Raw genomic sequence first — 21,100 nt, 5'->3', positions numbered from 1 at the left:
GCAGTAAACAAAGGCTTTTGGTGCTAGCTGCAGCCTAAAATGCACTGTCAAGGTCATCTACCCCCTCACCTCTCCAGATGCAGGTTCCCAGTGTTGATGTGTCCCAGTGCCTTCTGGAAGAGCTGGTCCACATTCATATGAAATACTTCCACTTCTGTTGGCAGGGGGGTGAGTTTGCCTGTGCCTCACCTGATTGGAAAAGGTCCTTTTACCCTTCCCTGGGGACGCTGGCATCAGCTGTGGCAGTCATACCTCGCTCTTCTGCCTTGAAATTGTTCCCCCAGTGCCACCTTCCCTTCACGCCTTTACCTGGGAGCACACCAAAAGCTCTCGGGCTCTATTTTAAGTGGCATGATGCTTAAAGACAAGTTCTGCCCATTAAGGCAGCTCCCCTGACAGTACTGGCTCTGTTCCCACAGCCCCCAGTGGAACAGTACAGACTCCTCCAGAGTTAAGTTCTTGTTCTGCATCCTGTTACGGGGAAGGAGGGATGCTGCCTGTGGCTGGTTGCTGCTTTGTGAAATTACATCCTCCCACTGTCATCCTCAGCTTTCCCAGCACTGAAGTTGTCAGTCACACCTGTACACCTCCACTCACAATATGCTCAAGTCCCTTAATCAGTTGAAACTGCTGAAGTTCCTGCCTTCTACCACCTGCTACCTGCAGCAGGAGCCAAGACCTGGGCTGTTATTTTCAATAATTTTCCTGTATCTCTGCCCCTACCAACCTTCACTGAAGCACTCTACTCAAATTCCTAATCACATTTAAGGCTGAAGTGGGGCAGAAGGCACAAAACTTATCAATGGCTCTGCAGGCAGGAACTCTCCTTTGAGGTGATAGCTAATCTTGCTGGGAATTCACAGCTGTGAGTGCACAGCTGAAGATATACAGAGAAGAGTTCAGGGGAAGCTATTTTCCAAGCACTGCCCCATTAGAGAGATCTTGCTGAATGACAAAAACACTATACAAACTAGCCCCAGAACAAGTTGTAGCCAGCTGCCACTTAACACCTTAAAATTCTCTCACATTTTGAGGAAAAACAGCTTGTACCCCTCTACAGACAACCATGGCCTTAAAATGAAACTTTTACAGTAACCTGTGACAAAATTCTTTGTTTACCAGGACTTGGGGGCATTCCTACATAGCCAAAAAATTAGAAGCTAATAATAATCGCTAATAAAAACCAGCATGGAAATTCCATGATCATTGACTGAAGCAGTGCTTCACTGGGAGTGCAGGACAGCACTTCTTCCCTGGAAGTCAGTGCTGTGCCATGGAGAGCCACCACAACCCCCTTATTTTACCTCTACCAGGTAGATTTTGGCAGTCCTAGCTCCCATCATCCCAAAGGATGATTCAAAATCCTTCACACACAGTCCTTCCCACTGTGAGGAATGAGCTCTGTCTGGTGGGAGCCACCCGAGTTCTGCTGGTGCCTAGCCTACAGCCTGCCCCAAAAGCTGCCAGGACTCTCCATCCTCCCCTTTAAGTACTACCATCAAAGATGAAGCTTCCTAGTTTCAGGCCAGGGAGACTAATCCTTCTCTCAGACAATCTGGACAATCCAACAATATTACTAAAAAGCTTTGTATCATTTACTGAACATAAAATACCTATCAAAAATCTGTTACCTAGCGACAAAAGTAACAATTATCAATGGCAAGCACCAGAAGAGTCACAATTACCAACACCCCCAGCCCCAAGTGAGTCAGTTGGCATCCGAGGCGAGTTAGCTGCTGCTTTCAGTGTCGTTGGTGAAGCTTTCAGCCAGGTCCCCGAGGCCAGCTTTGGTCAGTGCCGTGATCAGGTTCTCCGGGGTGGCATGAGCACCCTCCTGATCCTGCCAGGCCACCAGCAGCTGCTTGGCTCTCATCTTCACATCCTCACTGTCCAGCTCAATCTGCCGGATATCGGATTCCTTCATCTCCAAGTAGGGAGCCAAGACCTTCCACTGCTCCCCCAGCCTGTTTGCAAAGGACTCGATCTGCTCGCCTGTCATGGCTTTGTCCCGTTGCACCTCTGGACCTGGGGAAACCAGGGGAGGAATCAGTGAGACACAGGGAACACCTCCAGACACTGCAAATGAACCTTCCCTGATCTGCCCCATTTTAAATCTTCTCTTTATTTACTGACAGACTGACTTACACCTTTCCTGTAGCCTTCCAAGAGCAGATTTTTACAGGTGTTTAACTGGGTTTCAAGAGCAACGTCCCTTAATGTCCATAATAAGGAAAGTCTTGATTTTTGTGTTATCTTCTATTATATTGAGAGAGAAGTGCAGAAGTTTTTAAGTACATCAAAACTGCTTCCTCCAAATGAAAACAAAGATTTTTGACAGGCAGACTGCCGCTTTCAACACAAGTAAATCAAAACATTAAAACACAGAGTGATCTTTAACATGTGTTTTGGAACTTTTTAGTCACCTTAGTCAAAGTCAAACCACGTAAAAAAACCCAACCAAACAAACCCAGTTTCATTCCCTTTTTTCTCATGCTCCTATTGGCAACAGGGCTGTGACAATAAATTTCACATGTAGTCAGTACTTCAAGGACTTTTCTGTCAATCTGGCATTGACATAAAAACCATGGAACACTAGACTCTGCTAAGAAGCCAAGATGTATAGTGATTACAGATGGGTTTGCACATTCATAGCTTATCTTGATCTATGGCTTACTACCCATGTTTATTTCAGCTTTAGAGAAAGAAACACCAAATATTGAATTATATAAAGAAATTAATAATATTCCCAACTTTAATAAAATACAGATATTTTATTAAAATTAATCTCTTATTAAAACTTAGTCTCTTCTCATGCCACCCAAAGAGACAGCTGGCATGGAGTAGATGTTTCAAATATCTCCAGTGCTTATCAGTCACACTCATTTATCTGGACTAAAGTTACACTGAGGAGAAAGGACAAAAGATGCAGAACAACAAAACAATAAAAGCCCTCAGATCACTCCCCTTATGTCTAAGCACAGGCTCTGCCATCATTACTTCAAGACAAGATTTAAAGAAAGATGTAAATCCCACCCAGTGACACGACAAAGGCTGTGTGAATTAGCATTAAGCTGAAGAGGAAAGAACTTCTCTACTATTGGAAAGGAGACTGTGGAGAAGCTCAAGTGCTGGATGGAAAAGGGCAACATGAGAGAGATTCACAGAAGCCCACAGGTGGCTTTCCACTGACAGAAAAAAGCTTGCAACAAAGCTGCCAGAGGTACCCAGTGTTTGGCTTCCATGCCCTGCATATCCCATCTGCCCATGCTGGATCCAGGAGCTGGCACACAGGGCTACAACACACAAGGCAGAAGGTGCTGTGAGATGAAGGCATGAATGAGGATGAAGAGGGCAGATTCACAAACAAAGGAGATGGGGAAAAACACCTCGGAGCAGAACATGCCAGGATGAAAGACACGAGACAAATGGAAGTAGATTGTGGAGAAAAAGGAGCGAGATGATGTTTGTCAGGAAGGTTGCTCTTCTCTCAGAGAGCATTTTGCCTTTAAGATATTTTAAATGAAGACGAAGTCAAGATCTCAGAGTTGGAATGTATCAATTTTTGAAAATCCCACAACTATCACCCCAAGAGGGGCTAGGGGAAAGTGCTTACCCCAGCGACTGAAGGGCAGAGAACAGGAAAGTGGGTGAGGAGCACTCACTCAAGCTTTTACACAGCTGACATTTCAGCCGTGAACACCCAGTGACACTGGCAACACACAACACATAGCAAAAAAGGTGAAAGAGGCTCCTAATGAAAGCACTAATCCAACAGGTTGGATGCTTTCAGCATTGCAGGCCAGGACACTGGGAGGCTGCTCCTGGTGCCCTGTGTCCCGAAAAGGCTGCGCCTTTTGGTGCGAATGCACTGGGTGAGCAGGACTGATGGCCCTCAGTGGAAACTTAAAATACAGATTCTGCAACACATGATGAGAAAAACTGACAAGACTGATAATACGCAAATCTTACTTTCATTGTTTTCCTTTAATAAAGCATCATTATCTTCCTCATCTTCATCTTCGCCTGTTTTTATTTCTTCAGAAGGAGGCTACAATGAAAGAACTTAACATCACTGGATGAATTTTGTGTTCAAAGAGAAATTCTATAGCTCTGTGCTTGTCTCTGGAATGTGTGTTATGTGCTAGAATGAAAAGCCTGACATGATCCCATACGAGAATTAAAAATCCCCTATAAAACACCAGTAACACCAGTATGCAGTATGTTCTAATAAAACATATTACTAACTGAAAAAACCTCATAAAAGCATCCACTGACTTCATAGGATTCTTCCTTTTCATATTAATAACAACTAAGCATACCATAGTGAGCTTTATCACTTGCTTAAAAAAACCCCAGCCAACCAAATTAAAGAACACTCCCAATGAACATTTTTTTAAAAAAAAATCATTATTATTGTTATTCACCAATGCTATTGGTGAATTATTAGCACTTGGGAATTCCCCCAAAGTTTATGTACTTTCAGATTTCTGGAAGGTGGATATACAAACAACAAACTTTTCACTCTCTCATTTAGCTACTGATCAGCCAAAAGGTTTCATCTTTTTCTACATTTCAGCCATGGGCCCTAGGTACATAGTTATTTCTTGCCATAGCATTTGGCACATGACAGTAGTACCACCAGGAATACTCCATCAGCCATACCTTAATACAGTCAACAGGTTAAAATCTCTGCATTTTTTCTGAACTTGCTATTAGCATACACTTAATTCTGATGGCTGGACAAACAAAACACATATCAAAATCCAATCTTTAGACCTCACATTACACAGAATGAGGGTCTCAGTAGAAAAGCAGAGGTTTCTATCTGCAAGACATTTCTGGGTTGTGTGCTAATTCAGAGGTATAAAAAGTATCCCTTCCCCATGGGCAGCCTCTCTTATCACTGTGTATAAAGTGACCTGAAAGGCTCCTCCCTGGACTCCAATTTGACCAAGCAAAGGATTAACACCTTAATTTTATAGCTCCACAAGGTTTTTTATTGCTTTGCATACTTTATAAGTAATGGAGCTGCCAGAAGAACTCTGGCAAACCTTGCTGTAAAGCTCTTGGTAACACTTTAGCACAGCACCTTCAGCTGCACATGCTGCCTCTTTTCCTGCCATCCCAGTATATTCACAAGCCATGATTCTGACTGATACCCTCCATCAACTTGGTCTGCACTGCAACGTGGAACCCAAGCAGCTGGGTTAATACATATATATATCTATATATATATATATATATATATATGTGTGTGTATATTCATTTACATTCTTACAAATACATGTATTTATTTACATATATATAATATATATATTTATGTATATATATGCACATATACACACTCCTGCCTACCAACAGGATTGCCACAGCTGGTTTTTTTCACAGTGTACAAGGCAGGACTCAACAGTTACTAAGTTTATCAGTGTTACTCAGTTTATTTTTACTGGGATCTTCAGAGATTAGACTAATTTAATTCTTAGTTTTTACTTTAGCATACAAACATTTTTCCCAGTTGGGTTTTTGGGGTTATTTTTTTGCCCCCTCTGTCCCCATGTACCAAATGGACTGCAGAGAGAGAACCAGAACATTAATGAATTCAGCATTTATTACTATAAGATAGCATTACTTACAGGCAGCTCCTTGGCTAATTTGATTACCATGTTTTCCAGATATTCAGGTAAACTCTTGAATTGCTGGTTTGTTGGCTGAAAGAAGTGGGGACTTCTGCGTGCCAGAAGTCTCAGTGCTCTCCAGCCATAGTTAGAATTGTTCACAGCCCTACAATAAAACACAAGTTTGATTAGTAAAGTCTGTCATCTATAAAAGCACAGAGAGAGATTTGAGATATTTAGTAATAAAATTCTGTCCAAATTTAAACAGATTTTGTAGATTTCTGGAGTCCTAAACAGATACTAGTAACGCTGAGAACAGTGTTTTCTTCAGCAATCCAAACATGGAAGAGATTAAAATAATGTGAAACACAGCAGAGATGGACGTACTTATACTTATTTTCAACCATGTTTTCAGGGTCTGCTTGTTCAATAGCTTCCTCAAAAAATTCCTCCAGTGTTGGCATATATTCCCTAAAAAAAAAAAAAAAAATCAAATAAGGAGCTTAACATGCCTCACAAATATCTCTAAAATAGAGTCTTTGTTCCTTCAGACACATCTCAAGCTCATCCACTGAAGAGAAGAACACAAACCCCAAACCAACCCACTCAAATGTAACAATTTTAAATAAGCAAATAAACTGTTTGATACATGTTGCTATAAAATTATTTACTGCACGAACACTAGAGTGTGCCAGCAGTTGCTAGTACTGCCTGTTATACACATTTAAGCCTCCTGCCACACCAAGAGCTGACATTGACCTCTGTACACAGCATCCGCACAGCTCACAAGCGCTCAGGAGTCAAAAATGGTTGCTAGTTTTGTGCCATTTGACAGTGTCAGTAAAACATGGCTGTCCCTGCCACCCCCCCACCCCAGTTCCATCTGCTCTCAGAACTCCTTGTGGCTGGTTCTGACAGGTACTCAAAGCAGCACAAAAGGAACCGTGACCTAAAAACAGAACAGAAATGAAGTTTCACACCATCAGGATGGTTTGTTGCTGAGAAGACGCTAACCAAGAAACACAGATTGTTTAAGAGCTGTAGGTTACTAAGAGCCAAGACTCTCCGTGGTGCAAAGCAAGCTCTAATGATCTGTATGTCTCCTACCTAATGCTGACAAGAGACACACCTGCTTCTGCAAGGGAGTTTAGTAAATGGGTGGAGCAGGGGTGAAGCACACTGGTCTATAAATTAGCTTCAATTTAGTTTTGAAAAAGGCATTTTGCCCAGGGCATCAGTGCCCCATGTGTCATCACTGACTACTGGAACAAAAGCCAGCACCTTGAAAACCCACCTGAGCCCTGCCGTATTATCCCCAAAACAACAATCTAAAAAGGGGACAGCTAAGGAAGCACTACCACATTTGAATGGAGAAGTGAAGAACCAAAGAAAAAAACTACACTGACTTGACCATGTACAGTCACAAAGCCCAAAATAAAAACTTGGAACTGAATCCAGATGCCATGGGATCTATTTCCTGTTTACCATGGCATGCATTTTCTTTGTTTATCTCCATTTGTTAAGGGCTTTATTTATTTATTTTTATTTAAAGACGTTGCAACACAATACAATCACACACAGGGAACCAAAAGCTTTGGCTCCAAACACAACTCCACCTTCATCCCTTGGCCTAGTAAAGGCAAGTATCCTGTCAAAGGCCTTCCTGTACATCCCAGCCTCACAAGAAAGGAGGGCACTTCCTCTGCAAAGCTCTGAACCCCTAGAAAAGCAATTCCTCCACTCAGGATACTTGCACAGCCAACACCTCTCCCCAGGCAACCAGACTTTACAGCCTCTACTAGCAGAGTTCTCTTTGGGAACTGTCCCATTCCTTCTCCAGATTTTCTTACACTGCATCATGTCTGCACAGTAAAAGAGATTTTGGTATCTGTAACAAAGAAAGTTGTGTAGCAGAGTACATTTCAGGTATTTCCTACAATTGTGCAGCCATAAAGGACAACCAATAATTGCATTTTTCTGTATCTGCCCCACAAGTAGACCTGGTAAGTGCTGGAACAATGCCTGGTAGCCAATTTCCTCTTATCCAGCATTGTTTCAAGCACAGGCCTGCTCGAATATCATAGCCAAGTAGCATGCTAACTTCATCAGAGCCAGACTTGGCAATCTTCCTTCATTATATAAGGCAATTCATTATACAATCATGCTCTACAAAAGGAGAGTTTTAATCTGGTTTTCAGTTTAAGATTTTACTTTACTAAGCAATGAAAATTACTGACAGCATAAACCCTCAAAGAAGTGAGGAAAATGTAAGGAGATTACAAGGCAAAGATTCATACAACCACCTTCTCTCAAGAAGGTGTGAAAAGCACACCTCTAAAGATCATCTTGTACATCTTCTTTATGCCAATTTTTAAACTCTCTAATTAGAGTGCTAATTAGTTAGCTTTAGACAATGACACACACCTATTTTTTACCTACCTACTCTCAGATTTACAGGCTTCCATGTTATCAGGACATAAATTCCAAAGGCGGGTCAGTTCCTCACTGAAAACAAAAACAAACACTCATTGTTTATGTTCACCATTCTACCACTCCACACTTATGGATTGTTTTAAAGGAGTCTGTAAAAGATGGTTATAAGAAAAGAAAGCCTACTGCAAGTTTTAAAAGAATGATATATCCTTTGGCTGTTCTTTGGCAGTTCTGAAGTAAAGATGTTTGAAAACTGTTGCACAGAAAAAAACATGAGGGGGAAAAAAAAACCCCGAACACAAACCCCCCCCCCCCCCAAAACCAACTAACCAACCCAAACCCAGAAATTCTGTAAAGGAAAGAGAATCCAACATACTTCCCCATAAGGATTTTTTTGTTTGATCCTTTTCCTAAGAAGTCCTCTGGAGCTGGCCTCTTCCTCACAGGCCTCATTGGCTTTGAATCAGGAGGTCTAAAGAAAAAAACCAAGATGCTCTCTAGCATCAAACCAGTAATATCTCAAGAACAAAAAAAAAAAAAAAGCCATTTCACCTTCACCTTGAGATGGTGCCAAGTTAAGTCATAATGAAAGGACTGAAGGATAGTGAGCCTAAGAGCAGAAGGAAGCAATGGGGAAGAGGAGAGAGACCGCAAAGAAAAGATAAGGAAAGGATTCTGCCAGACACCAAAAATAGTTGACTTGAAAAAGTAAAGGTCTACCAGAGTCCCAGTAAAGAGAAGGAAGCAAATCACATTTGGGCCAGCAGCACATGATCTACCCTGCTGCTGGGATCACCAGCTCTATGATTGCAAGGTCCCTTTCCCCAGCTGCATCTGATTTCATGGGGATCAGAGAGTGGAGATCCCAGAGCAATGAGGTTAGGGCAAGACCTACCCAAGCTGAAACTCTGGATGAGATCTAAAGGAGACAGAATATTTATAAAAGTCAAATTTCATAATTTTACTTCTCCACAATCCCCCTGCAATAGTAATTCCTTTATTCTAACAGCCCCCCTCCCTTTTTTCAAATAGCTTAAACCATGAAGAGATGGCTGCATCTCATCTCTCCAATAAAAGGAAAACTCCAAAAAGATAATGACCCAGATGCCCCTTACCACAAAAAGGCCACAGTATGTGTGTACAATGAAAAAGGGTGGAAGAAAAATGTTTTATCATCCCCTCAAGGTAGTCAAGTAGACACATGGAGTCAAAGTTCAAGTTTTGTCACTAGTTAGTAAATAATAACACAGGAAACTTTCAGTGGTGAAAGCCACCTAATTGTCATTTCCCTTAAGAAAAGTGAGCAATCACCACCACGTGGCAAACTAGTAGATAAATTGTGTAAGAGAACTGTTACACAAACTCCAGGTATGCTGCCCTGCCAAAGCCATAATGCCAAAGGTCTCATTAGAGGCAATCCAAAGGGATATATGGAAAAGTCAGGCACTAACCACTTCAACCTAGGGTCTGCTGAAAGCAGGAGGGGACAAAACCTACTCCAGCCTCCTGGACCACTGGATCTTGAGTACCACAAAATGTCCTGAGACAATGAGGAATGCCCTCTGGAGAGCCCACACAACCATAACCACCTCTTCCCTGACACACTGCAAGTCTTACAATTTTGGCAGTAGTCTAAGAGCCTGCACTCACTGAAGGGACAGGCTACTGTACACATCTCCAAGCTGTGTAAGTGGTTAATGCTCACAAGCACCATGGGTACCATATTCTGAAGTGAAACTACCATTTCAAACAAGCAGCAGAAAGCTTCCGTTTCATAACACATTTACCTTTCTTTCACAAAGCTTGGGCAGCCCTCATTTTTCCATGAGTTCCAGTTTTCTTCAGTATTTAATATATGCTGTAGAAACAGAGAAAGTCAGAGCTGACCCCAAAGTTTTACAATGAGCTATTAAAATTAAGGGGAAAATTCTGTTCTAGGTTGCTTCAGTCACTATCTTGAAGATCATCAATATAATCTTATGCAACTGGTTTAATTTACCCAAAAACAGTGTAACTTCTCTCTTCAAAAATTGTGGGAAAGGCTTTATTTCCCCTGGTCTAGACAAGAAAATAGATGCAGTCAAAATAAAGGAAAAAAGGAAAGCAAAAACACAACTTCTTGGGGTTTTATTCATTTCACTTGTATTTTATTTCCATGTTTTTCAGCACAGGACTCCTATCTGAAAAAACTTCAAAATATTTTTTGCTTTCCAATAACCCATCATCTTGTATGTACACATGCACATACAAGCATATTTCTGTTTCTCCCCAGAAGAAGGAAGAGTATTAATGAAAACATGGGATAAAATATGGCTACAAAATAAAAAGACATAAGACCTTTTCTTTTACTGGGATGAGGTACAAGTTCTTTTAGATACAACAGGTGTGTTCCACAAGCTAGTTTAAGCTGAAACTGCTTTTTATGTGCTGTATAGACTTTGTTTAGGCAGGCATCAAAAGACTCACCTCTACCATTTTAGAGAATCTTTCTCCATCTGGAGGATTTTCTGAAAGAAGCTATGAATGGGAGAAAAGAGGGTGAACTTTTTGCATTATATCTGTAGCAGAATACACAGGAAAAAATCTCCAGAGAAAATGGTGGTTACTGCTTCAAAGGTGGTTGATACAATATTACTTTATATTAATATTTTTCTATGCAATTTTTATGAAAGTAGATTCTGTACCAACCTGGTAGACTGCTTTTGTAGTATCTTCAATCCAAAGAGACTGCTCATCTGTTAGAACGTAGTTTGAACTGGAATTGAAAAGCAAAACAACACATCAGAAAGTGTGCTGAGGGCACATAATTTACACCACTTACCTTCTGAGGGGTGTTAGAGGGGATCTGAGGACAGTGCTTTGAATGTGATCTGTTCTAGACCCAGGGACTAATCATTTATTATTTTGTGGAATTAATTAGATGTGCTTGGGGACTATACTTTCAAGGTGCAGATTCGCCCAATAGGAAACCCATTTGAGTGATTCAAGATCACACCTTGATGTCAGACCCAAAACACAATGAAAAGATTTGTTTCAAAAACACTCACCAAGTGTTACACTACACCATTTGTATCTCAGGCCATCCTTGACCACTAGTAAGTGACTGTTTATAAAGAAGATTTTGATTTATTGACATTGAAATGACTGTCATCTCAAAAGGACTGAACAGAAGACCGGAATTCCATTCCTTCTCAGCCACTAGACTGCCTTGATAAATAATCTGTAGAATCAGGATAATGATCCTAACCTCTTTGAGAGCTGTTTATAAAAAGCAATATATAGCAGGTGGGAGACAGCTGCCTTGCTAAGGATGTTAATTATTATGTGCACATATGGCCCAGGGCACAGGAAATGAACAGAGATGGGATTTTCTCCAGAATAACATTAGAGACTAGGAACAGATGGGGTTTGGTTCTATCCCATTAATTTATAAAAGCAACAACCACTGTTGTTATTTCTTGCCATTTTAGACAGAGTTCTGCAGTACACTAAGAAAAAACAATTCAGCAACCAATGCCACATTGCAGAGTCAGTATAGATTCAAAATGATGCCACACACAAGTATCTTGCACTGGTCTAACAACTTGGGGCTGCCAAGTAGAGTCTCCCTCCCTCTCATGGCTGGCACTCACTGTAAGCAAGTTTTAATAGCCTCTGCTTCTCTGAGATCCCACAACTCACCAACCTGGCAGAAAACTTACTCTGCAAAGATGAGCAGATTGGGTTTTTGCCTGTACAGTAAATGGCACAAGTCTGAGTAAGTCCAATGAACACTAGAACAAGGGAGGCCAAAGAATCAGGCAGAGGAACGAGACCTCTGCTTTCCTGCTGTAAAATAACTTCAGCCACACCCTGTATTTACCAATCCAAAGCTCCAAGTTCCACAACCTCAGAGTAAGTAGGCAAACTACTTTAAAATATTTTGGTTTATGTCCAAGTTCCCCATCCCCAAAACATAAAATATTTTCACATTACCTTTTAAATTTCACTTGTCCCTTTAGATACTGAAATAGTATTAGGTACTGCAACAAGATGTGACGACGGAAGTTACTGTCACTCAGTTGTAAATCCATTAGCTAAACAACAAAAAAGCAACAAATGTTTAAATATTTAAATCTCTTTTCTTTGTAAAGGCAACATTAGAAATTAAATCCAACAAACAAACAACAGCTTTCCTGAAGACTTTTATTCCAGAAAAAGAAGCCCCCTGAGTCATTAATTAGCAGAGGCAACCCACAAAGAATAAAACAGAGAAAGAATAGAATAAATCTGTCTAAATTAAGTGGCCAAACACTGTAATAGGATACCCAGAGAAACTGTGGAGTCTCAACTGGGCACTGTGCTGATCATCTGCTTCATCTGAGAATTCCGTGCAGGGAGGCTGCACCAGACATAGGTTTCTTTTAACCTCAATTAGCCTGGATTCTGGAAGGGAAAGCACATACCTTTTCACTAGTTAGGAACTTTGCAAAATATACGTGTTCTCCTCCTGTTTTCAGTTCTTCCAACTTTTTTCGGGAAGCCTGAGTGTCATCCAATTTGTAACTTTTGAAAACAGCCAAAACTTCTTCTGAGTACTATAAAACAGAGTTATTTACCACATGAAAACAACACTGAACTTTGTAGACTTACAGTCAAGCAATTAAAACACTTTGTAAATCTGCTATAAACCCATTGAAACAACCCATTTGTTACCTATGTGTAGTACCTCTCTGAACACCACAAATGAAGTGAAAGCATTATCATGTCAGAACATTTAATCATACGGAATATTTAAAGTACGCTAAGAAAAACAATATTTTGGGTAGTGAACGGTGCTTTGTTGTTTAGACATCATGAAGAAAAAAGGTTCACATGATGACAGTGTTATACTAAGTATTTCAGGTGAAATTTTTTAAGTCTGGCCTTGATCAGTTTCTGAACTGCACCTGTGGTAGTTTTTTGTGGGTATTTTTTTTGACCCCATTAGTGGATGTCATAAGCTAGATTTATGTTAGCATGTCTCAGCAGATGTCACCTCTTATTACTAGAGCACAGAGAATGAAGATTAACCCACTAAGCTTATTTGAATTAAATAAATACTGAGTGACAAATTGTGAAGAAACGGTACCCTAGAAATAAATCCTCATCAATATTCATTCCAGGCAAAACTGAAACAGTTGGCTGAAGGGGACATTCAAGTTATTGCTTCTATGAAGAAATTTGCTTCACTAGAAACCAGCAATATTTAGGATCTCACTGGCATCAATATGACTACTCAAAAATAAGAGCTAGGACTAGATAGAGCTATTTATCTTCTCGGGGTAAAAAAAAAAAACCCACCCACAAATTCTGCTTTTTGCAGCAGATAAACCACAAAAAAAGGTGCTTCTGGCACTTTTGCAACATATGAAGTATTTCTGATATTGACATACATTAGGGGGTTTATTGTACTTTTTAACACAACATACACATTTACTGAAAAAGGCTCACTTTAGAAAACAGAAAAATGCATTTCCTCATGCACCATCATCTTCCAGTGGCCTGAGCCTTTGAACTGCTTCATGCTTATGCAATCACTGCTACTCATGTAAACAATGACCTTTACTTAGGCTGAATGGTTGAAAGCACAAACTCAGATTACCTTAAGAAAGGTTTTCCATGACACCTTCTCATAGCACTGCACAGGATTTCTAAAATAATCTTGAAGTGACCAGAATTTTCTATACAGGTTATAATCTATTGGAATGGAACTGTGGGGAAAAAAAATGAAAAAAACCCCTAAAAACATACTGAAAGGCGATATATTATATTCAATTTCATACCAGAATGTACAACCCCAGAAAATATAATTCATTTTGGAAGCAAATTAGTGAGTCAGTAGTGAACTGTCAGAGAAATCTGTAACTCAGAATTTGTTCGTGTAAGAGTTTTCCATTCAGACCATTATTACTTTCTTGCCACAAAACCAGAAATAGTACACAAAATGGATCTTAGAAGTTTTTCACTACCTGCGGCATGAAGGGGAACACAGCTTTTTCTCATTAAGGATATACTCAAAATTCCTGAATGCATCTTATCACAAGAAGTTTTGTGAAGGGAATTTGGAAAACTGTTGAATCCAGAGTGCTTCTCAGCCAGGGTATACAACTTTTTCAAATCTATACATTTCTGTCTTCCAGACAACTTAATTGATTAAGACATTGCCAGAGTCTTCACTGATTAGATATATCTAATCTTCAGAGGGCAGGAGAGGAGAAGAATTTGGACCACAACACTTAAAGATATTTCCCAAACAGCTTCTTCCTTTCACTTTATAAAGCTTCGCTTCAGCTTTTAGATGTCTGTCAGCTCACCAACTTGTTGGTGCTTCATCATCTCCCATTTCACCTTCTTCCACATCCATTCCTTCTTCCCTCTCCTCGGTGTGCTAAATAGGAAAAATATATTTAATTTTTATACAAATGCCACTACAGTTTGCACAGAGTTCTCAGGCTGTTGTTTAATATAAACATTCAATTACATATCAGATCAGAAAGCTTAATCTGGTAACTTAGAAGATCTGTGAAGTATTATTACTGCAATATGTGCAATAAACTCCTGTCTTAATGCAATAGTAGGCTCACTTCTCCTGAAAAAAAAAAAACTGAAGAGACACCTCTGTCCTCTGCATACTGTGGAGAAAACTTTGCATAGTAAATGACAGTGCTCATTCCTCACAATCAAACCCATCTTTTCCCCCTCAGAGTGCACAGTTTAATGTTCCAGGTGACATGCCTATTCCCAAAACAACAGCTTGGTCTGGCAGAGGGACAACCAAATGACGAACCTACAGTCCCAAAGACTTTTTGTGCAATCTTACAAGCTTGCTGCAGAATCAGTGAAAAAATGACATAGGAATTTTCACCTTCTGTCCCAGAGTGCTCTCGTTTTCATTGGTATTGAAAACAGTGACGTTTTCCAGGTTAAACTGACTCTGTAGGTTAAGCCCTGTGAAAAACAAAAAGTCTTAAAAGCTGTGAAGTTCCCAAGTCTGTTTAAGAAATGCTGATACTCAATTCTCAGAGCATTCAAACCTGAGACTTGAAATCAAAGCAAATAAAAGTCACAACGTCAAGGACAGACAGAAGAACTAGGATACAAGTGCAAAGTGATTTGGTCCAACTGGATTTGGTCTGCAACCATCATAAACTTAAAAGGTTCAGTTTATTTAGTCTTGATGTTATGTGTGATGAAATGCAAAAATCTCACCTGACTTTTCTGAAAGTGGAAATAACCTAGCCAAGAACAGCTGAATTCTTCCACAAAAGACTGTGTTTTGTGACTTGGATAATCTTCTTAGGAGGTCTAAATATTTTAAAAAATAAAGAGTATTAGTATTTGTCCCTCTTTTAATTTCTCATGTAACAAAATTCAAAACTTGCTAATTATATGACCTACCAAGCTAATGAAAGGAAGCTCATATTGTAAATTCAAATGCCAGTGACTCCCTCTGATCAGACATATTTCTTCTAAATGCATTCTGCCAATTCTCCTAACACCTTCATTACCAATAAAAAATAAGTTTGAATGAATCCTACTCAAATACAGCCTTGGATACAGCCCTTGTCATTGCTGAGGAATTATATTTTTCTATAATGATCTCCACTGATGAAGAGAGTTCCCTGAGGTCTGAATGACTTTTACATTAATAAGCAAGAATGCTAATCTGTTGAGTGATGCACGTTTTTTAACTTTATTACTTATTGAACACATCTGAATTTTAAACAAATTATTAAACTAATAATATCATTTGCTGAGATTGGAAGTTCTTTAATACTGCTCCCTCCTCCCTGAAAAACTACCACTCACCATTGCACATGCGCAGCAAGTAATTTTTCCCTGCAGAGTAAAATGTGTTCTGAAACAGAGTAAAGATATTTAGAACATTAAGAGATCATAAAAACTTGTTGAGCAGATTTAATCCAACCACAAGATATGAGTAAGTATGAGTCACTCCTACAGATAACTCCAAATTTGAGTCTTCCCTTACCTGATAGGCAGGTGTCATGAAAAGGCAATTCCCACAAATGCCAAGAAAGCATAAAACACATTTACATCCAGGCTTCATAAAGAAAAACCATGTGTGACAATGAACTGCAAGAACATCATCCACATTTTTTTCTTGGAATCCACTAAGTTTTACACTCATTTCCTTTATTACCCCATGTATGATTTATACAAATAAGCAAAGAGCACACACATAAGATTTACAGCGTTCACAATACTGGCCATCTGGAAGGACAAATGGATAGATACTTGAATTAACAATAACAACAGTTTGTGAATATATCAGGGGCCATAATGTTACCTGAAACAAACTAGCCTGAATGACTATAGGAGTAGGTTCTAGTTAGAAACTCCAGGTTAGGAGAACGCTGAGACAGCAGAATGCTTTTCAGGTGCTATCTCTGGAGTTCCTGACACTTACATGTCAGCTACAAAGACAGTTAAATTCTGTTCATTAAAATGGTTCTTGTAGACAAAAGCTCTGGCCAAACTATGTAGCATTTTCAAAAATACCTACCGATTTCCACGTAGCAACATTTTTCTCCACAAAAGTGAAAATTTTGTCACACTGATCTAAAGGGAGGCAATCCAGAACATCCCCCAAAAGCACAAAAGGAGTTGATGCAGTGCAGATACCTATGAGGAACAGGGAATCCTTTATTTAAAAAAAAATTGAAGTTAAATACAAAACAAAGAGATGTATTACACTTGAGGGACATTTTAATAAAAAAAAGTAGAAGAAAGACATTCTTCTGAGTTTCTACAAACAGAAAACTTGGGCTAAAATGTAAACTTCCATTAAAGCTATTTCTACACATACTCAAATTAGATTTGCAAAAGCTTTGCACTAATATACAACAAATATTTAAAAAAAACCACTGTTCTAATGACCTCAAAGTCTGAAACAATGTCACATCTTTTTGCAGACTGCAAGTGAACTCATTCAGACTTCTAAATCCACAGTTACTACACATATCCATGAAGCCTGAGGGCCTCTTCAAGCACCACTAAAAGTGTTCCAAGCCCACTGACCCATGCTCTGCATGCAGCGCCTGCATTCCTCATAGCACAGTTCTTGTTATCCTACTGCTCATAGAACATACATGTAGTTGACATACACTTACTAAAACAACTTTTTATGAAGAATGTGAACAAATAAAGAATGTAAACAAATAAACAAAGGAAGAGAGCAAAAGCCACTTCAGAAAAAACTAAGCACACTGATCTCTGGCACAATCTGTTACTGAAACAGATTCAAGTAACTAAAAATCAGCCATATATTGACAGGAGATTAGCACAGATACCCAGATTTTATTTCTACCTCTGCCAAGTCATTTTACCTCTCTGTCTCAATGGTCTCATCTCTGAAATTATGGTGAGAAGCTTCTAATCATTTTTGAGTGCTGGACAAAGAAACTGCTAATCATGCTGCAACCAAACCCATTCATGTTTCTTTATTAACCAAAAAAAAAAAAAAAAGACTAACACAAATGTCACATATATAACCAAATTTAGTTATATTTAATTTCTCTTCTGAAGCAAACTCAAGCTTACTAACCACTAGCATAAGAGCCATATATCACCAAGGTAACGACACTAGATGACTTACAGAAATGGTCCATACAACTGCCAATAGATTTGAAATAGAGATGCTCACCTTCTGTGACTCCATTAATAGCAAGAGAAATAATTGCCAGGAGATTCTCACATGGAGCTTTGTTTATCTAAACAAAGAAAACAGTGTTGAAGTTTTCTAGCCTGACCATAACATATCGAACAAAATTAAAATTCTTGTTCCCAAGTAGGCATATTTAAAACAAATATTGACATTCAATTTCCCAAAACAATCTATGAAATCTGACCTTTTTGACCTTACCTGCAGTAAGTTTTTATTGAGTCCGAAACATTTCCTGACTGGTTCTAGCCACTAAAGACCCAAATGCAGTCATTTACCTCTGAAAATTAATATCCCACATTCAGACTTCGTTCAAATATTATTTGATCATACATTATTTGACTGCTTTCATAATTATTTTCAGCTAACAAGGCAGCTTTGTTACATATTAGTAACAAATCACAAAATAGTTTGGATCTGAGTACAAAAGATCTCATTGTTCAAACCCCCCTTCCAGGGGCAGAGACACCTTCCACTAGACCAGGCTGCTGAAAACCCCATCCAACCTGACCTTGATCACTTCCAGGGGATAGGGCATCCACAGTATCTTGGGACAACTTGTTCCAGTGCTTCACCACTCTCACAGTGAAGAATTTATTTCTGACATCGACTCCAAACCCACCTTTTCTACCTACTCTTAAAGTATAGTTATTGAACAATGCATATTTATGAATTAGAATTTTAAGGTGTAGCAGACTTCCACAAGCATTACAAAGAACTGCTAGAAAAGGCTCAGACAACAGCTCTCACCATAGTGTGACCTCTGTAAAACACAAGATTCTACCAATCTCTTTGAAACATCTGTATTTAATCTCAATTACCTCACCATTACATAGCTCCTGTTTTTAATGAAGTGTTTTCTTACACTAAAGCTGCTGTTAGATTAATATACTAGCCTGCTAATAGAAATTTGAGGTTCAACAAGAGATAAGCTTCAGCAGTTTAAAGTACTTACTATTTCTTCTTCTACAACAACTCTAAAAGCTTGATCCAAGGTACACTTCTTTTCATTTTCACTGCAAATGCAAACATTCCACCTTAGTTAGTAACAACCCTCAGGCACAAGATCACTAAAAGTTATCTAAATAAGCACTTTTTAAAAATATCAGTTGACCTTTACTTACCTTCCAGGAACCTGGTTAAATGCATTCAACAATGGCTTGATGCTTTTGTTTATCAGAGCGTCTCTGGTTGATGTCTACCAAAATGCAAAGAAAGAAAAAGTACAACACCAGTACAAAACTAAACGGATCTTCCTCCTTCCTCTGACAACGGACAGAAATACTAAGGAATCTTTCTGCCACACACCATGTGCTAGTTTACAGAGAGAACTTCGTAACAAGAAGGGCAAATAACAAGCACACAGGAAATCAGGCAGGTGAGCTAGGAGAACATCACAACTCAAATCTGGGCTAACAGTGTGGTGGAAACAGCACTTCTAAACGATACACAGAGGATCACGCTCTTGTGACCAACACTGTATCTATCCTTGTCTCAAATGCCGCACTCATAGCTTCAGGTAGTCACGATGGTTTGGGATCAGAGAACATTCTGAGTTGGAAGGGACCCACAAGGATCATCGAGTCCACCTCCTGGCCCCACACGGACACCCCCAAGAATCGATCGCATCATGTGCCGGAGAGCCTCTCTGTCTTCAAAGGAGTTAAGAGCTCCTCCCAATTTTCTGTCACCTACACACTTGCATAGGATCCCCGCAAGTCCTGCGTTTATGAAGATGTCAAAAAGCACATGACTCCTGCTAAGAAGGTGGTCTAAAAATTACTATTTCCTGCTACAAAATCGCTCTAATGGATCGAGTGCTTTGTGCCTCGAGCACTTCTGTGCAAATCCCATCCTGCTGTCTGCCAGCCTTGGTCGCGAACGCCGGGATCCAGAGGTCTGGGCACACACGCAGCCCCCCAGCTCTGGGAAAGGAAAATCATCCTTCAGCAGAGGCGCAGAGAACTGTAGTAAGCGCGGACGTTTTGCTGCGGGGGGCGCGCCACACTTTCATTGCCTTTTACATTAATCTTTGCTAACCTGAAAACTGATCCTCCCCTCGGCCGAGCCGGCGCGCAGCCCGGCCTCACTCCCAGTCCTACTCCCACTCCCACTCCCACACCGCCGCGCCCCGGCCGCGCTCACCGCTCCATAAAGGAGCGCCCGGGCCGCGGGCCCGGAGGTGCCGAGGCACGGCCCGGCCGCCGCAGCTTCCCGGCCGGACCCCGTCCGAGCGGCAGGGACAGAGGGAAGGCTGGAGGGAACGAGGGAAGGCAGGAGGTAGGCGGGAGAGGCTCACCGTGAAGCGGAGCCGCGCCTCGGGCAGGCTGAAGAGCGGCGGCGACATGATCCCGGGCGGGCGGCGCTGAGGGCGCGCGCCGATGACGCCATGGCCCCCGCCCTGCCGGCGGGAAGAGGGAGGAGCGCGGGAGCCGCGGGAAGAGGGAGGAGCGCGGGAGCCGCGGGCTGTGGCGGCGGGACAGCCCTGGGGACGGCGGCTTGGAAACACCTCCGGGGTGGGCGTGTCCAAACGCTGACCCAGGAATGAAACGCATCCCCAAGGGCCACATCCGCGCGCTTTTGGAGCGCTTGCAGGGTTGCTGACTCCACCGCTTCCCTGTACAGCTTGTCCCAGTGCTTGGCGGCCCTTTCAGTGTGGCGATTGTTCCTGATATCCAACCTAAACCTCCCCTGGCACGACTAGGAGGCCATTTGCTGTGGTCCTGTCACTTGTTGCCCGGGAGAAGAGGCTGACCACAGCTGTCCATAGCCTCCCCTCGGGTGTTGTAGAGGGTGATGAATTCTCCTCTCCGCGTCCAGGTGGAGGCAGGATAAATTTCTCGTCGGTAGAATTGCCTCGTTCAAGTTTAGTACTTGACAGGTTTCAGTGATCTCAGACGCGCGGATCTGAACTCCCGAGGCAAGGATGGAATTAACAAAGCCAACTCAGCAGCTGCGCTGAAATCTGGGCTGGAGCCGGGTAAAAAGTAATTCTGACAGGAAGATTGCAACTACCGACTCAGGAGAAAGCCTGACCATACAGACTGATTAGCATGAGAATGAGGGAATTATTTAGCCAACAGAAGATAAAATACAAATTAATAAGAGAACTCTGTAACTTGTAGCCAGTGAACGTTACTGCCTTTTTTGGCTAAAATGTATAAATAGTGAAACATCTTGGTAGTCAGCCTGCTGGCTTTGTGGATTTGCCACTCAGCACCCCTCTCTGATCAGGACTATAGATAAATAAAATACCTTTACTCACTTTGTGGATTGGCTTCTTGAATACTGGGTGAAAGAACCTGTTTTGAAAAACAACCTGACCCTCCTTCTTTCCAGGCTAAGCAAC

At 40.9% G+C, this 21,100-nt stretch overlaps 1 protein-coding gene across 2 annotated transcripts; it reads right to left on the bottom strand.

Annotated features, from left to right (window-relative positions):
* Positions 1–26: 26 nt before the first annotated feature.
* On the bottom strand, positions 27–20,102 carry THOC1 (THO complex subunit 1). Of its 2 annotated transcripts, XM_062488326.1 has the most exons (22): positions 20,051–20,102; positions 18,876–18,949; positions 18,707–18,767; positions 17,734–17,800; positions 16,594–16,712; positions 15,879–15,927; positions 15,279–15,374; positions 14,935–15,017; positions 14,384–14,457; positions 13,672–13,780; positions 12,494–12,625; positions 12,024–12,124; positions 10,737–10,803; positions 10,515–10,565; positions 9,836–9,906; positions 8,944–8,967; positions 8,425–8,520; positions 8,055–8,120; positions 6,003–6,086; positions 5,634–5,781; positions 3,970–4,048; positions 27–2,025 (listed from the first exon to the last, which is right to left on the bottom strand). In XM_062488326.1, the coding sequence occupies exons 1-22, from the start codon at positions 20,096–20,098 to the stop codon at positions 1,730–1,732; spliced, it is 1,995 nt and encodes a 664-aa protein (XP_062344310.1). In that variant the 5' UTR covers positions 20,099–20,102; the 3' UTR covers positions 27–1,729. The 2 variants fall into 2 exon arrangements, with proteins under 2 accessions (XP_062344310.1, XP_062344318.1); XM_062488334.1 differs by lacking the exon at positions 8,944–8,967 and having other exon boundaries at positions 20,051–20,099.
* Positions 20,103–21,100: the final 998 nt, after the last annotated feature.

The sequence above is a fragment of the Cinclus cinclus genome, chromosome 1 (genome assembly GCF_963662255.1).
Source record: "Cinclus cinclus chromosome 1, bCinCin1.1, whole genome shotgun sequence".
NCBI classification, from domain to species: Eukaryota; Metazoa; Chordata; class Aves; order Passeriformes; family Cinclidae; genus Cinclus; species Cinclus cinclus.
This window is presented reverse-complemented; position numbering and strand designations above follow the sequence as displayed.

What these genes read in the sequence shown, in the direction of transcription:
- THOC1 (XM_062488326.1), bottom strand. Translation starts at nt 20,098, where the DNA reads ATGTCGCCGCCGCTCTTCAGCCTGCCCGAGGCGCGGCTCCGCTTCACG. An exon ending in TCCACTTTCAGAAAAGTCAG is followed by an intron (nt 15,018 to 15,278) that starts GTGAGATTTTTG and finishes TGTTTTTCACAG; the next exon opens with GGCTTAACCTACAGAGTCAG. An exon ending in CATGGAAAACCTTTCTTAAG is followed by an intron (nt 12,626 to 13,671) that starts GTAATCTGAGTT and finishes TCTGTTTTATAG; the next exon opens with TACTCAGAAGAAGTTTTGGC.